At 36.4% G+C, this 12,219-nt stretch overlaps 1 protein-coding gene across 4 annotated transcripts in view; it reads left to right on the forward strand.

Annotated features, from left to right (window-relative positions):
• ANKRD28 (ankyrin repeat domain 28) overlaps positions 1-12,219 on the forward strand; it is a gene marked incomplete at both ends in the record, with an annotated part of 61,039 nt that overhangs the window by 14,557 nt on the left and 34,263 nt on the right. For 2 of the 4 annotated variants that reach the window (XM_079538179.1, XM_079538180.1), the window contains 2 exons: positions 2,486-2,564; positions 11,680-11,750. In XM_079538179.1, coding sequence (XP_079394305.1) covers positions 2,486-2,564; positions 11,680-11,750 — 150 coding nt within the window. Of the gene's footprint in view, positions 1-2,485; positions 2,565-11,679; positions 11,781-12,219 lie in introns of those variants that run through there. The other 2 variants (XM_079538178.1, XM_079538181.1) reach the window with 2 other exon arrangements.

Consider the following 12,219-nt stretch of genomic DNA (forward strand, 5'->3'; position numbering starts at 1 on the left):
GAAATTTGTTCTTCAAATGATTACTCTTTTAAAATAAAAAGTAGTTGATATGTATGGCAGTGTTTTAGCTGCATATAAAGTATAAAATTTTCTTTAATTTTACCCTGATATCTTTTATTAAAATTCACCAATGAAATGTAAGTCTTCAATTTGAATAAAGTTGGATTTTTTTTAAAGGAAGCTGACATGTGCTTGCTGATGAGAGTTTACTGAATGCAGATTTTCTGTTGTTTTTGTTGTTGTTTTTTTTTTTTTAGTAAGATCTGAAAAATGATTCTTTACTGAAATGAAAATTCTCCCACATGCAAGTTATTTAAAAAAAATAAAAATTTACAGCTGTGAAACTGAGGAAGGAGTCAGACAAAAGTGTTTTCAACTTGCAGAACACTTGAAATTTATATAGATAGAAATTGGGCTTTGGGATTGCTGAAATACCAAGCCCTGGATTTGGCCCAGGATATGAGGATGTGAGCATCTCAGCAAAATCAGGAGTTGGGTTTGAGTTTTTTAGACATTGCTGCTTCCATGTCTTGGTGGCTTCATGACACTCAACTCTTTCCCTTTAGTAGAGGCAGGATTTGGGGAAATATGAGTTGGATTCACCAGAAATTTGGATCGTCGGTGTTTCAGAAAAATATACAGAGGCTTGGTAGTTAACATTTCTCTAAACAAGCAACTTCATTCTGTTCCTTTGTATTGAAAGATTTCTGATAGATCAGATTTGACTGCTTGCACTTTTATCACTGAGATGGGGTATGTGGTCTTTGGTTGTGTTCTTAAGGGAATATTTCTCTACAGAAAGGGGTATTCATGACTTGTCTTATTTGTTCTAGTTCTACAGTGAGGTTGAAGACAGTGAAGTGTTACACTCATTTTTGTACTGTAGGTTGTGGGCACTTTAACGTTATCAAATAGGCTCAAGTGGGATTGCATGTTATTATACAGTACCCCAGTGTTCCCAGATAGGAGGAAGGAAAGCTGCTTTGTAGTGCTGGTTACTGTTCCCTTCCTTTGGGCTGGAGGAACAGCAAGCTTAATGTGTGTATTAATGTTTCCCTTGTGCTTTCAGTCTTTTTTACTTTTCCCTCCTCCTGCATTTCAAATCCTCAGTGCCAGGAGCTGTCTTTTATTTAATTTTTGTCAGAAGTTGTGTAATCCACAGTTGAGACATCCTGGCACTATGTGGTGTTAATGATAAATATGTACTATTAGTTGCTTACTCATGGTGCATCAGTGCCTGGTTGCATACTGCGCAGTGTTTAATCCCCTCTGAGTAATTCAGAAAAATGAAGTTAGGAAACATTGATAGTATGGTGAATATGTGATTTGAACTTTTCCTGAGCAGGGAAAAAACAGTGTTAAGCAGCAGATAAGAGCGGTGGGTTTGTGTGTGCTTTTTGTTGCTTTCTTTTGTGGAGTTTGGAATGTGCTGAGTTGTGAAGTTGTCTTGTACGTTCCAGCAGTAACTCTTTGCTATCGGATCTCTCCTGCCTCATACTTGTAGTTTTCTTCCTGCATGCTAATAACTCTCAAATAGGAATTCACTAATAACAGTGATTGTAGCAAATCTTCATAAATAAGAGGTCAATTAAAATGAAATTTTCTGAAATCATCAACAACAATTGAATTAATAGAAATGTCTCGCTACTTAAAATTCATTGCTTGTTGTCATCTTGATTCTTCCTCCCTTGACCTCACAGTGTGTTTCAAGCTCTACTAAAATGCTTTGAAAATCTAAGGAGAGCTTAATCCCGGATGCTCATGAAGATCGGTTTCTTTTCTAGTTTTTCAGCAGCCATCCCCTAAAGAGCAAACTGGCTGGTTTTTTGTTCTTGTTTTTGTTAAATTCTGTGTTTGTTAACATTCTTGCTTATTTGTAACTTCAGAAGGACACAAGATCAGCCTGAGTTATCCACATTCCTGGATCTTATCTGTATCTTCTGGAGTGCTTCTGCAAAATGAACTGTATCTCCTCCTCCTCTTTGCTCATCTGCAGTAAACAAATCAGTTGAAATCTCTACATTTCTGCCTGTACTCACTCCAGTTTCTTTTCTATTTCCTATTTTCAAAGTAATTGCTGAAGTTGACATTCAACTTCCCAAAGAAAGCATTTCACACCAATATATAGAGGTGAAGCACCTTTTTTTTAAATATGCAGAACAGCCTTAAGTTCATGTTTCTGGAGACAAGTGAGTGGTGATTTCTGACTGATAGGTTTATCTTCAGGTGTGATGAGTATCTGTCAACCTGTGTACCTCAAGAAAACGTGCTAGCTGACTGTGTAGGTGTAACAGTTCCTTAGGGAGAGGTGTGCTTGTCTCAATAAATGTGGCCTACATCTTTAGAGTAACAATGTTTTTTAAAATATAAAATGTGTAATATTTGGAAGATGCATTTTTAATGCAGTGTTTTTCATAACTCATGCAGAATGCTAAAACACAGTTTTTATTTTGAATAAAACCTTTTTTCCCCCCTCTTACCACAGGATAATGAGAAAAGGACCCCTTTACATGCTGCTGCCTATCTGGGAGATGCAGAAATTATTGAACTGCTTATTTTATCTGGTATGTTCTGTTCCTGTTAATGGAAAAAAAAATTACCTCTATGCACATTCAAAAAATTATTTATGCACATCTTAGTTTGTGTAGCTTTTACTGAGGTATTTAATGTACTAAAATCTGAAGAAGCTTATACTGAAAGTTTGGGTTTTTTGCTTATCAGTGTTACAATACTGTGTAGTTCTGCTCTAAAATGCTTTTGGTAGAAAGCTTTTTCAGTTATATTTCTTTTTATTTGTAGCTCGATCAGCTTTAGATACTCCACTTTAAAGAAGTAATAATGTTTGTGTTACACGTAGATGTTTGCAGCATTGCTTTGGTCTTAAATTGGCCTTCAGAAAAAAAAAAAGTGAATGTAGAAAACAGAATCTGAAATTGGTGATATATTTTTTTTAATTATCTTTTGCTATTGCTTACATGCAGAGGATATAAATTGGTTTGGCCGGAAATTTTAAAACTGCTTTTCTCATTTTCTATTTATTTTCACTAAAACAATGCACAAGTTTTGTAAGACAGTACATTTTAAGCTTAAAAAGGAAGAGAAACAAACTGAAAAAGAACTTAAAAACACAGTTTGATGACTGAGCTACTGAATTGATTGTCTTTAATCTTGGACAGACTTACCCATCAGGTAGCTAAGTTCATGATGCTCTAAGGTTAGATGCAATGATGAAAGCTTGTCCCGCAGAACTTCTTAGGTGCTCAGTGTGCTTAATGGCAAACACTACCCATGCACAGGTGGCTGTTTTTCCCTCCTCCCATTGCAACCTGTAACAGCAAATTTTACTTTAAGTAAGTGTCACTGTAAGTATATAGGAGTTGCCTCCAGATTTTCAATTGAAATTGCCAGGTATGACTTAATTTATTTATAATTTAGCAAAATGTAATGTTTCCACTATATATTACATGTAATTATATACATTATTATAATTAATGTAGCATTTTGTATAACTATTACTTCTTAGGGAAATATGTCATAGTTTAAAATTTTTTGATCATGTAAAAAAAAATTTTCCAGAAAAGTTCAACTGTGTTGCTGACAAGATGGGTCAGAAAAACATGCTGTTCATCCCTGTCAAGTGAAAAACAAGTTCTTGTGACTCTTGAGAATATATAGTGACCTCTCTGTTCTAAGAGGATATTGTGAATTTGGCAAGGATATTTCTTTTTTGTTGAGGTTTTCACAGTGATATAAAAATAATTAGCCATGTTACAAATTTTGTGAAGTTGTAGTCAACTGCTTCTGGGAGTGAAGCTTCTGATCTGTGTGGGTGAGCTGAGTCCAGTCACCAGAACTGGGGCTGAAGAGAATCCATCACTCCTCCTCTCAGGCTAGTGGTAGAACAGATGTTTTTATTTGGATATTAATGTAATAAGACTCTGATTGGGCAATAATAATTGGAGAAGAAAGGTTAGTCATGCTATTTGGGCATGCAGCCTGGGAGTAAGTGGATGAAAAATTGAAGAACAAAGAGGGGAAGCGGAGAACTGAAAATTAGGACTGCACACATAGTACAAAATTGAATTGTTGCACGGAGGAGAGGATGTGGGCTGCTGCTGTGCATATAGAGATTGTTCAGGAGGACTGGGAGGCATTGATACTCAGATAAATGCTAATTAATGAAAATTATAATTTGCTTACATAAAACAATTAAAATAGTATCAAGAGCTTTGAATGCTGTGGACTGTTGAGGCAGTATTGGTCTAACCTGTATGTGCTCTCGCATTGTGCTGTGGATGTGAATGATGTGATTGAGTCTTCTGCAGTAGTGCTTCACATTCCCAAAGGAGGGGTGATCTGGGAGTGAATTGGGGGTTTACAGTGAAGGAGGCACAGCTGCAGTGTTGCTGCATTTGTGAGAGAGTGATGAGGATCCATTCAGTGGGTGAGAAAGTGATATCTTCATGTTAAGACTGTTTGGTTTGACAGGCTGTGCTGTACTTGGGCACTGATCTGTAATATTTCCTACTTATAGTCAGGAATCTTTGGCAAACAGCTCAAATGAGACTCTTTAAAAAGAAGTCACTAATTTAGTATTCATTTCTGAATGCTGGGTTTGACATCTTGTCATCTGTGTAGTGAGAGTGCTTGCAGCTGTATCTGAAGCACTGCACCAGTACTTCTCCGAGAGATTGGGTCTAGGTTTTTGTCCAACTTCCATCTTGTAATTGGAATTTAATTGGAACCACTTAACAGATCATAAGTGTATTTATTTCCTCAATTTCATAAAGATACAGAAAATTCATCTATTGTGGTTCAGCTGGAGATCAAATCTCTCCCTGGAGACGGATTTAGGTTACATTTTATAAAATGTGAACACTGGGGAGCAAATAAAGGACATCTGTTACTACAGTAAAGTTTGAAGGAAATTTGTCATGTTGCAACCACTTTTTGAACAGTGAGAAAGCAGTTAACTAACATATTTGACTAGAAATCTTCTGCGTTCAGTAAATTTGCATGTAAAAATGGTGTGCCTTATAATTGACCAATGTAATATGTTCTCATGGGGAACTGAAACAAGTATTGTAGGCTATTTTCATCCTGACATTTCTCACCACGTGGAAGGTTGACTTTGTAACTTGTAATGTCTTCTAACGCAGTTGTGCTGGTATGTTCTTAAGAACCACTCTGAAGTTTTCCTGCTAAGCCAGCAATCCTCTGGGAACTGTTTGCCTTGAGTTTTTTATTATTCCTTTGAAATGGACATCAAAATTACTGAAGTCAGTTACTGAACCACTTCTACTCAGTGGTTCTTTTCTGATTCTTTCTCATCATTCTCTATTCTTTGCTAAAGCATGTATCGTCTGTTACACAGACATACTTTCAAAAATTTCACTGGAACTTCTTTTACGTCCCTTCAGAGATGGATTTTGGGTCATAAATTGCTGTTACTTTATACTGCTTTACTGTAGATGTGAGCAACCCTTACTTCACATTCTGAAGATAAAACTAATTCTGTCTTTTTACAGAGTTCTGTGGAGTAAGTTTTCAGTCTTATAAGCATGATCATTTTGGCTTTGAGATCTTGAATGAATTATTTTTTCACCAGCATTTGGGGTTGATCTGTGATCTGCCCCTGTTGTTTTTCACCTGGGCAAGGATTCTGAAGGATTTTCCAAGCAGATCATGATAGAACTGTGTTCAGCAGAAATCTGGATGTTCAGATCATCTCTCCTCCAGATTGTAGCTAACTGTGCAGTTAGTGTTACTAAGTTTGTTAGGTAGGAAGGTGAACAGTAAATATCTGAGGCATAAAGGTGCTTGTTTATAGTCTACAGAATGATGGAACAAAAGATCATTTTTCGTCACTAATAATTTTAGAAACATTTTATTTTCTATTACTCTGTAAAGAGTTATAACACTAATCGAAGTTCTGTTATTACAATATATGTACAACTCAGCATCCTGGTACTGTTTACTTTTTGTAAGTGTACTGAATTTAATTATATAAATACTTGATGACAGACTATGAGAAGTAGAAAAGCAGCATAACTTAGACACTGTTTAACTGAATGTCAGGAACTGATTTTTATCAGCTAAGTCCTTATAAAGACTCAAGCCCTCCTATCAGCTAAGTCCTGCAAGTGGACTGTAATGCTGAGGCTCCTCCTGTTTTAAAAATACATTTTTTTCCATTTGTCCTACTTTATTTTTTTTTTAACACAACCAGAGTTGTCGCTTCAGCCAAGTGAGAGGAGCAGGACAAACTTCTGATCTTCCATTATGTTTTTTCAACTAGTAACTTTCTTCGGGTTTGCTTCTTTGTGCCATGTAAACTATTATTGCTTTCACTGAAGTCTTCGCACTTCATGAGGAGAAACATGAGTTACAGTGTTTACTTTTGAGTAGGTTTAGTTACTGTTATTGCATTGACACTTCAATACTAGCATGAGGCATTTCTGTTTGCTTAACCCAATGTTTTCACTGCACAGAGCTCAGCATACATGAATGTGCAGTCAGGCTTAGTCTCATTAAGGTTTGGCAGCTTACAAGTATTTATTGTGCTTTTTCTTGGGTCAGCTGTAAAGTGGAAGAATCTGAAGCTGGGAAATAGTTGTTACAATAATGATATTCTGGAAGATAATAAAGACCTTCTGACACTGTTCCACTCCAGCTGTGTTTCTTTCATCTAATTCTTAAGCCATGCAAATATTAACAATCCATGCAGTGGCAGTCCAGTTTGAAAGGCTGTTACTGCAAACATATCAGTGGAACGAAGCTTCCTCAGTTTCAGTTGCAAATGTACCCACATGCTAGGGTGTGTGGTTTCATAGGGGTTCTTTTTACACTGTCTCTATCTTCTGGCTGCTTCCTCTTCCTTCAACAATGTGAGCCACAATTTTAATTTCAGACCTAGCTTCACTGCCCTCAGCCATGGTTGCTGTAGAACGTTGCTGAAAGAAGCAGCTCTAACTTCTTTTTGAGAGTTGAAATGAAGCTTAGGAAAAAGTATCATAGAATGGCCTGGGTTGAAAAAGACCGTAATGATCATTTAGTTTCAACACCTCTTCTATGTTTAGGGTCACCACCCACCAGACCAGGCTGCCCAGAGCCACATCCATATCCAAATACAACCTGGCCTTGAATGCCTCCAGGGACGGGCAAACCTCCTTGGGCAACCTGTCCCAGTGTGTCACAACGCTCTGGGTGACAAACTTACTCCCAGTATCTAACATAAACCTTCCCTGTCTTAGTTTAAAAACATTCCTCCTTGTCCTATCACTATCCATCCTCGTGAACAGCCATTCCCCCTCCTGTTTATACACTTCCTTCAAGTATTGGAAGGCCACAATGAGGTCTCCCCAGAGCCTTCTCTTCTCCAATCTAAACAAGTCCAGTTCCCTCAGCCTTTCTTCATAGCAGAGTTTTTGTTTTTTAATACATTCTGAACATCTCATTTACGTCTTTTACTCTCAAATAAACATGCTTTCAGAGTTTCAAATACAGAACACTAGGTGTCCATTTACATATATGTGAGTGAAAATAGTTTTGTTTCATTTATGTTATGATAGTGTACAATCTCTAACACATCTTGTGCAATATTAAAGGAAAATATTGTCCTTAAGAGTCTAAAAATACTGGTCACAGACAGAATAGTGGAAGGCAATTGAATACTTTAAATTAGTACTGTGAGCAAAGACAACAGTGTCTTGCCAGTATTTATTGTATTCCTTTTCTGAATCTATTTCCAGGCAGTGAAGTGTTAACTGCTGTACCTGTTATGTATATCAGTCTTCTGAGGAAACTTAAAATTTTGAAGAATTCTGGATTTCTGGTAATGAGCAAGAGAACCTCATGGCAGAAGCTAGTAACATTTGTTCTGTGAGGAAACCAGAGGTGGTTTGGTGACAGACAGCTACGTATAGTTCTGTTGCATTTCATGAATTAAGAAAGTGTGTGGCTGTTTCTTGCAGAATTTCCTGTCCAGTCTACCATTCATTGATGTCTTTTCAAGAGAAGTGCTGAGATGTTAACTCCCACTCACATGCAAGGATATTGAAACCTGTGAAGTAACAATGAACTTCAGAAACACAATTCAGAGTACTGAGAGACATACAGATATGGCCTGACATAATTTTCTAGATCTACATTTGGAAGATTTTGCTTAATATTTCAATTAAGTACACAGACACAGTGGAATAAATTAGTTAGTTAGTGTTTAGTTTGAAAGGAGAGTTGCTTTTACATAACCAATTTTTAATTTCAAGCAAAGATAATGGTTGTATTGTATTTGATATTTCTTGCAAGCCCCCAAATCGTTTTCCTACAAGCTCTGCAGCGTTACAAGAAATAAAATTAAAAAAATAAAACCAGAAAAACATTAAATACATACTGAGCTGTTTTAATGTGTCAGCTGTTAATGAAGGACGTAATAATAGAGCTGTAAAGAAAATGCGTAAAATATTGTCAAGAGGTTTAAATGGTGAGGGGAAATATCTTAATTGTTGAATTTAATTTTCTGGAGTTAAGTTCAGGCCCCTGGGGTCTGGAATATCCAATCTTTACAGAACCAGGGTTGAGGTATGAATCTCACTTTTGAAAGACCAAATTGCTGCCAAACTTGCAGAATGTGAGAGATGCCCTGGTTAGTGCAGCAGCAATAGAGGTAACGTAATCCAGTAGTTTATACACATGCATATACAGTTTATACACATGTGTTCAAATCATCTTTAAGCAAAAGGCGATTTATTAAAGGTATAATATATTTTCTAACATTTACTTGCAGTGATCTGGGGTTCGGAGGGTAAAGGATGTAAAGTTCATCTCTGTTGCACGATACGACAGGTTTGAGGGTGCTTTGTCTTCTGCAGAGCATCAGGAGAGAGAGGGAAGAACTGGAGTGTTTTATCCAAACCACCTCCTAAGGAGTAAAGAATAACCTTGAGGGGGACTGTCCTCAGATACAGGGTTATCTGGAAAAGCTGTGTTGTGAAATGTAAATCACTCTTGGCAGCATGTCTTGTTGGAGAAACTCAAGGGGAATTGAGATTGTTGTATTTCTTTATGTAGAGCTACAGCTCTCTTGATTCCCATAGCATTCCTACATAAATAGTGCGTACACAGATATTTTTTTTGGAGTTCCTTTAAGAGTTGTTTGTTGTGAAAAAGCAGACTTGATGGTTCCTCCTTAGAAGAGTGCAACAAAGATGCAGATCTCTTGTCAGAAATTCTTTGTTTTACCTTTGTAAGAGAATATACCTTTTTGTGCACTTGAAAAGATGACTTACTTTACGTTTGGATATTATATTCATTTGATAAATATGGCAAGTCCTAAACTTAGGCTTTCGTCTTTGAATGGAAGATCACTTACAGAGCAGAGGCATTGTTTTGTCCTTCTGAGGGGCCCTGTTACTTTTAACTATTGCTTCAAATTTCCTTAGATTCTTTTCCTACCAGAAACAAAACAAAAAAAAAGCCCAACATTTGATAATAATAATGGTATTTTAGTCCTAATAAGTTTAATTAACTTACCACTGAGAAAATACCTTTATGATATCTTTTTGTATTTTTTTTGTATTCCTAGTCTCTTCTTAAGGGATTTTTGACTCTGTTAGCATACCAGAAATACGTTATTTGGCTGAGCCTGTGAACAACTTGAACTCTAAGCACTTTCTCACTAGAATTTAGGAAATTGCCACTTTCTTGCAATGGAAATATGCATTTCTGCTGGGTGTGGTTCTCCTATCTCACGCCTGGTCACCTGGGTGGATCTGACTTCTTCTCAGACTTCGAGAATGCATTTTCCTGAGGAAAACAGAAACAGTAGTTAGTAACCTAGTAACTCCCCTTACACAGTGATTTGCTTTAAACACTTGAAAGACATTTGTATCCTGAAGTTAGAAATAGAAGTCAATTTGATTTTGAAACTCCTCATTCCTTGGTTATTGGCTCTAGGTATGAAGCGTGGAGCACCATTTTGGCTCTTGCTTTTGTCTTGTCTGCTTAAACCAAGAAGTGACTAAAAATAGCCTGGAAGATGGACAGAAGAACTGGATGCAGTTGTCTGATATATCATAACTGATAATATTTTCAGTTACTGATTATTCATATTATTATCTTTTGGGAAAGATTACCAAAAATTCTAAGACAGTTCTGTTGACATTTAGAGCCATCAGTTTTGTTTGTTTTGTTTTTTTCAATTGAGCTCTGTGCAGAATTAGGTACAATATAGTACATTATAGTACGTGTTGGTGCCATGTATCAGATCCTCATGATGATCAACGAAAGCAGATTTTAATGCTAAGATAAAGTCTCTTAAAATATTGTTAGAATATGTATTTCTCAAATGGATTTGAACTTTCTTCCCCTTTCTTCAAACTTATTTTTCAAAAACTTTAGCATTCGGAAAATAGGATGAGACCTAAAGCTTCTGAGATTTAGACCAGGAAAGAAGGAAGTCCTTGAAATTGTAGCCAACTGGTAGAAGCCTCAGGCTCTGTCTGGTTCTTGGAAGATCTAGGATTAAAGTGAGAGTTTGTTTCCACTTTTAGCTTCTGTATTGTATTCTTATGTCAGAAAAGAAAGAATTGACCACAAAATGATAAGCATGAAATTGACTCCAAATCTTCTTTTTGCTGATACATATAACCATGTGTTTGTATGCACAGATATGTTTCTTGATTACCTGGTTTGGGAAGGACTTCACTACTGGCACAGATCCGGGAGGCTTAGATCAAAATACCCGATTTCTCAGCTGACTGTCCTAACCAGTAACCCGTTTAACATTTTGTGCTCTGTTGGTCTATCATCCTTTTTTAAAGTTGTTATTATTCTTTCCAGACAAAAAAAAATGACGCTGGTTCTGAAATAACATCTGTATTTTAAACTTGAGAAAGAGATATGCTCTGACCATGTAGCAAGTTGCTTCCTTCAGGAAAAAGTTGCCAAATTGTCTTTCCTGTTATTATTAAGGAAAAAAAAAATCCTAAATTAGACATGTATCTCTAACAGATGTTTGTGCAGTCTGTTTTCCTATGGAGGGCAGCTTTTTCATGGGTACAGTTTTAGAAGCAGAGTGGTGAGGTTGTTACAGTCTGACTCAGGAAGGGGGAAGCTCAAGAGGAGCTGAGGTGTGTTAGGTGACCTGATGAAGTAAAGATGTGTTTCCAAATCTCTGTAGTAGAGGGAGTGTCATTCTGTTATGTATTTAGACAGTAGATTGAACAATGACAAGGAAACTGGAGGCATGGGGAGTGATTGCAGCTTCTTCCTCTGTTTTATTGAAGAATTTCTTTACATTGTGAAAGAGGAGATTTTTGGTTCTGGATCTCCATTCAGGAATCTGTCTTTCTTACCAGACTTTAGAAATGTAGAAGAGCTTAGAGTATTCCATCTTAAAAAAAAAAAAAGTAGAAAAAAAATGAGTTCACTTTGATGGAAGAGTATTATTACAAATGCTGTGTTAAAAGAATTTTCTCAAAAGGTAGACTTCAGGTAAAGAAACGATTCCTTTTCCTTTTTTTTTTTTTTTTTTTTTTTTTTTTTTTTTTTTTGTCAGTTTGCTATGCAAATAAGCCTAAAATAAGTATCTTCCAACAGTTTTCTGGCTGTCGTTGAGAATATTTAATTCTTTTTTGTAGGTGTGTTGTTTAATTCTGTTCTTACATTTTTTTGTTACAGGAGCTAGAGTTAATGCCAAAGACAGCAAATGGTTGACTCCTCTACATAGAGCTGTGGCATCTTGTAGTGAGGTATGCTTTTTTTTTCTTTTAAACTGCTTTGTATTATTTTAGAATGTCTCGAAGTACCTTCTGTTCTTTGTTCAGTTTTTATGAAATGCAACTACTCCCAACGTTTTGAGTTGCAGAACACCTGCACCGGTTTGTTTAACAGGCTGATGGTATGTACATGTATATCATATGTCTGCGTAGGAAGAAAGGGGGCAAACAAACACAGTTCTCAGCTTTGCTTTTTGATTAAATGCTACCTTCCTAGCAGAAAAGATTGTGTGTGTAATATTCTGAACTCCTCTGCACGTTTTTTGTAACCAGAATGGTTCAGTATGAGGGAACTAGAGATAAAATAAGATTTAATATGGCTTTTGCAGCATAGTCTGTCTTTTTTCGTACTAGTCTGTTCAGACTTGAAGAAATATATGATTCTATGAGACCTGCAAAAACATTTAAGAAACAAAAGACAAAAAATCTCCATTAATGAGTA

Source organism: Tetrao urogallus, assembly GCF_951394365.1.
Source record: "Tetrao urogallus genome assembly, chromosome: 7".
NCBI classification, from domain to species: domain Eukaryota; kingdom Metazoa; phylum Chordata; class Aves; order Galliformes; family Phasianidae; genus Tetrao; species Tetrao urogallus.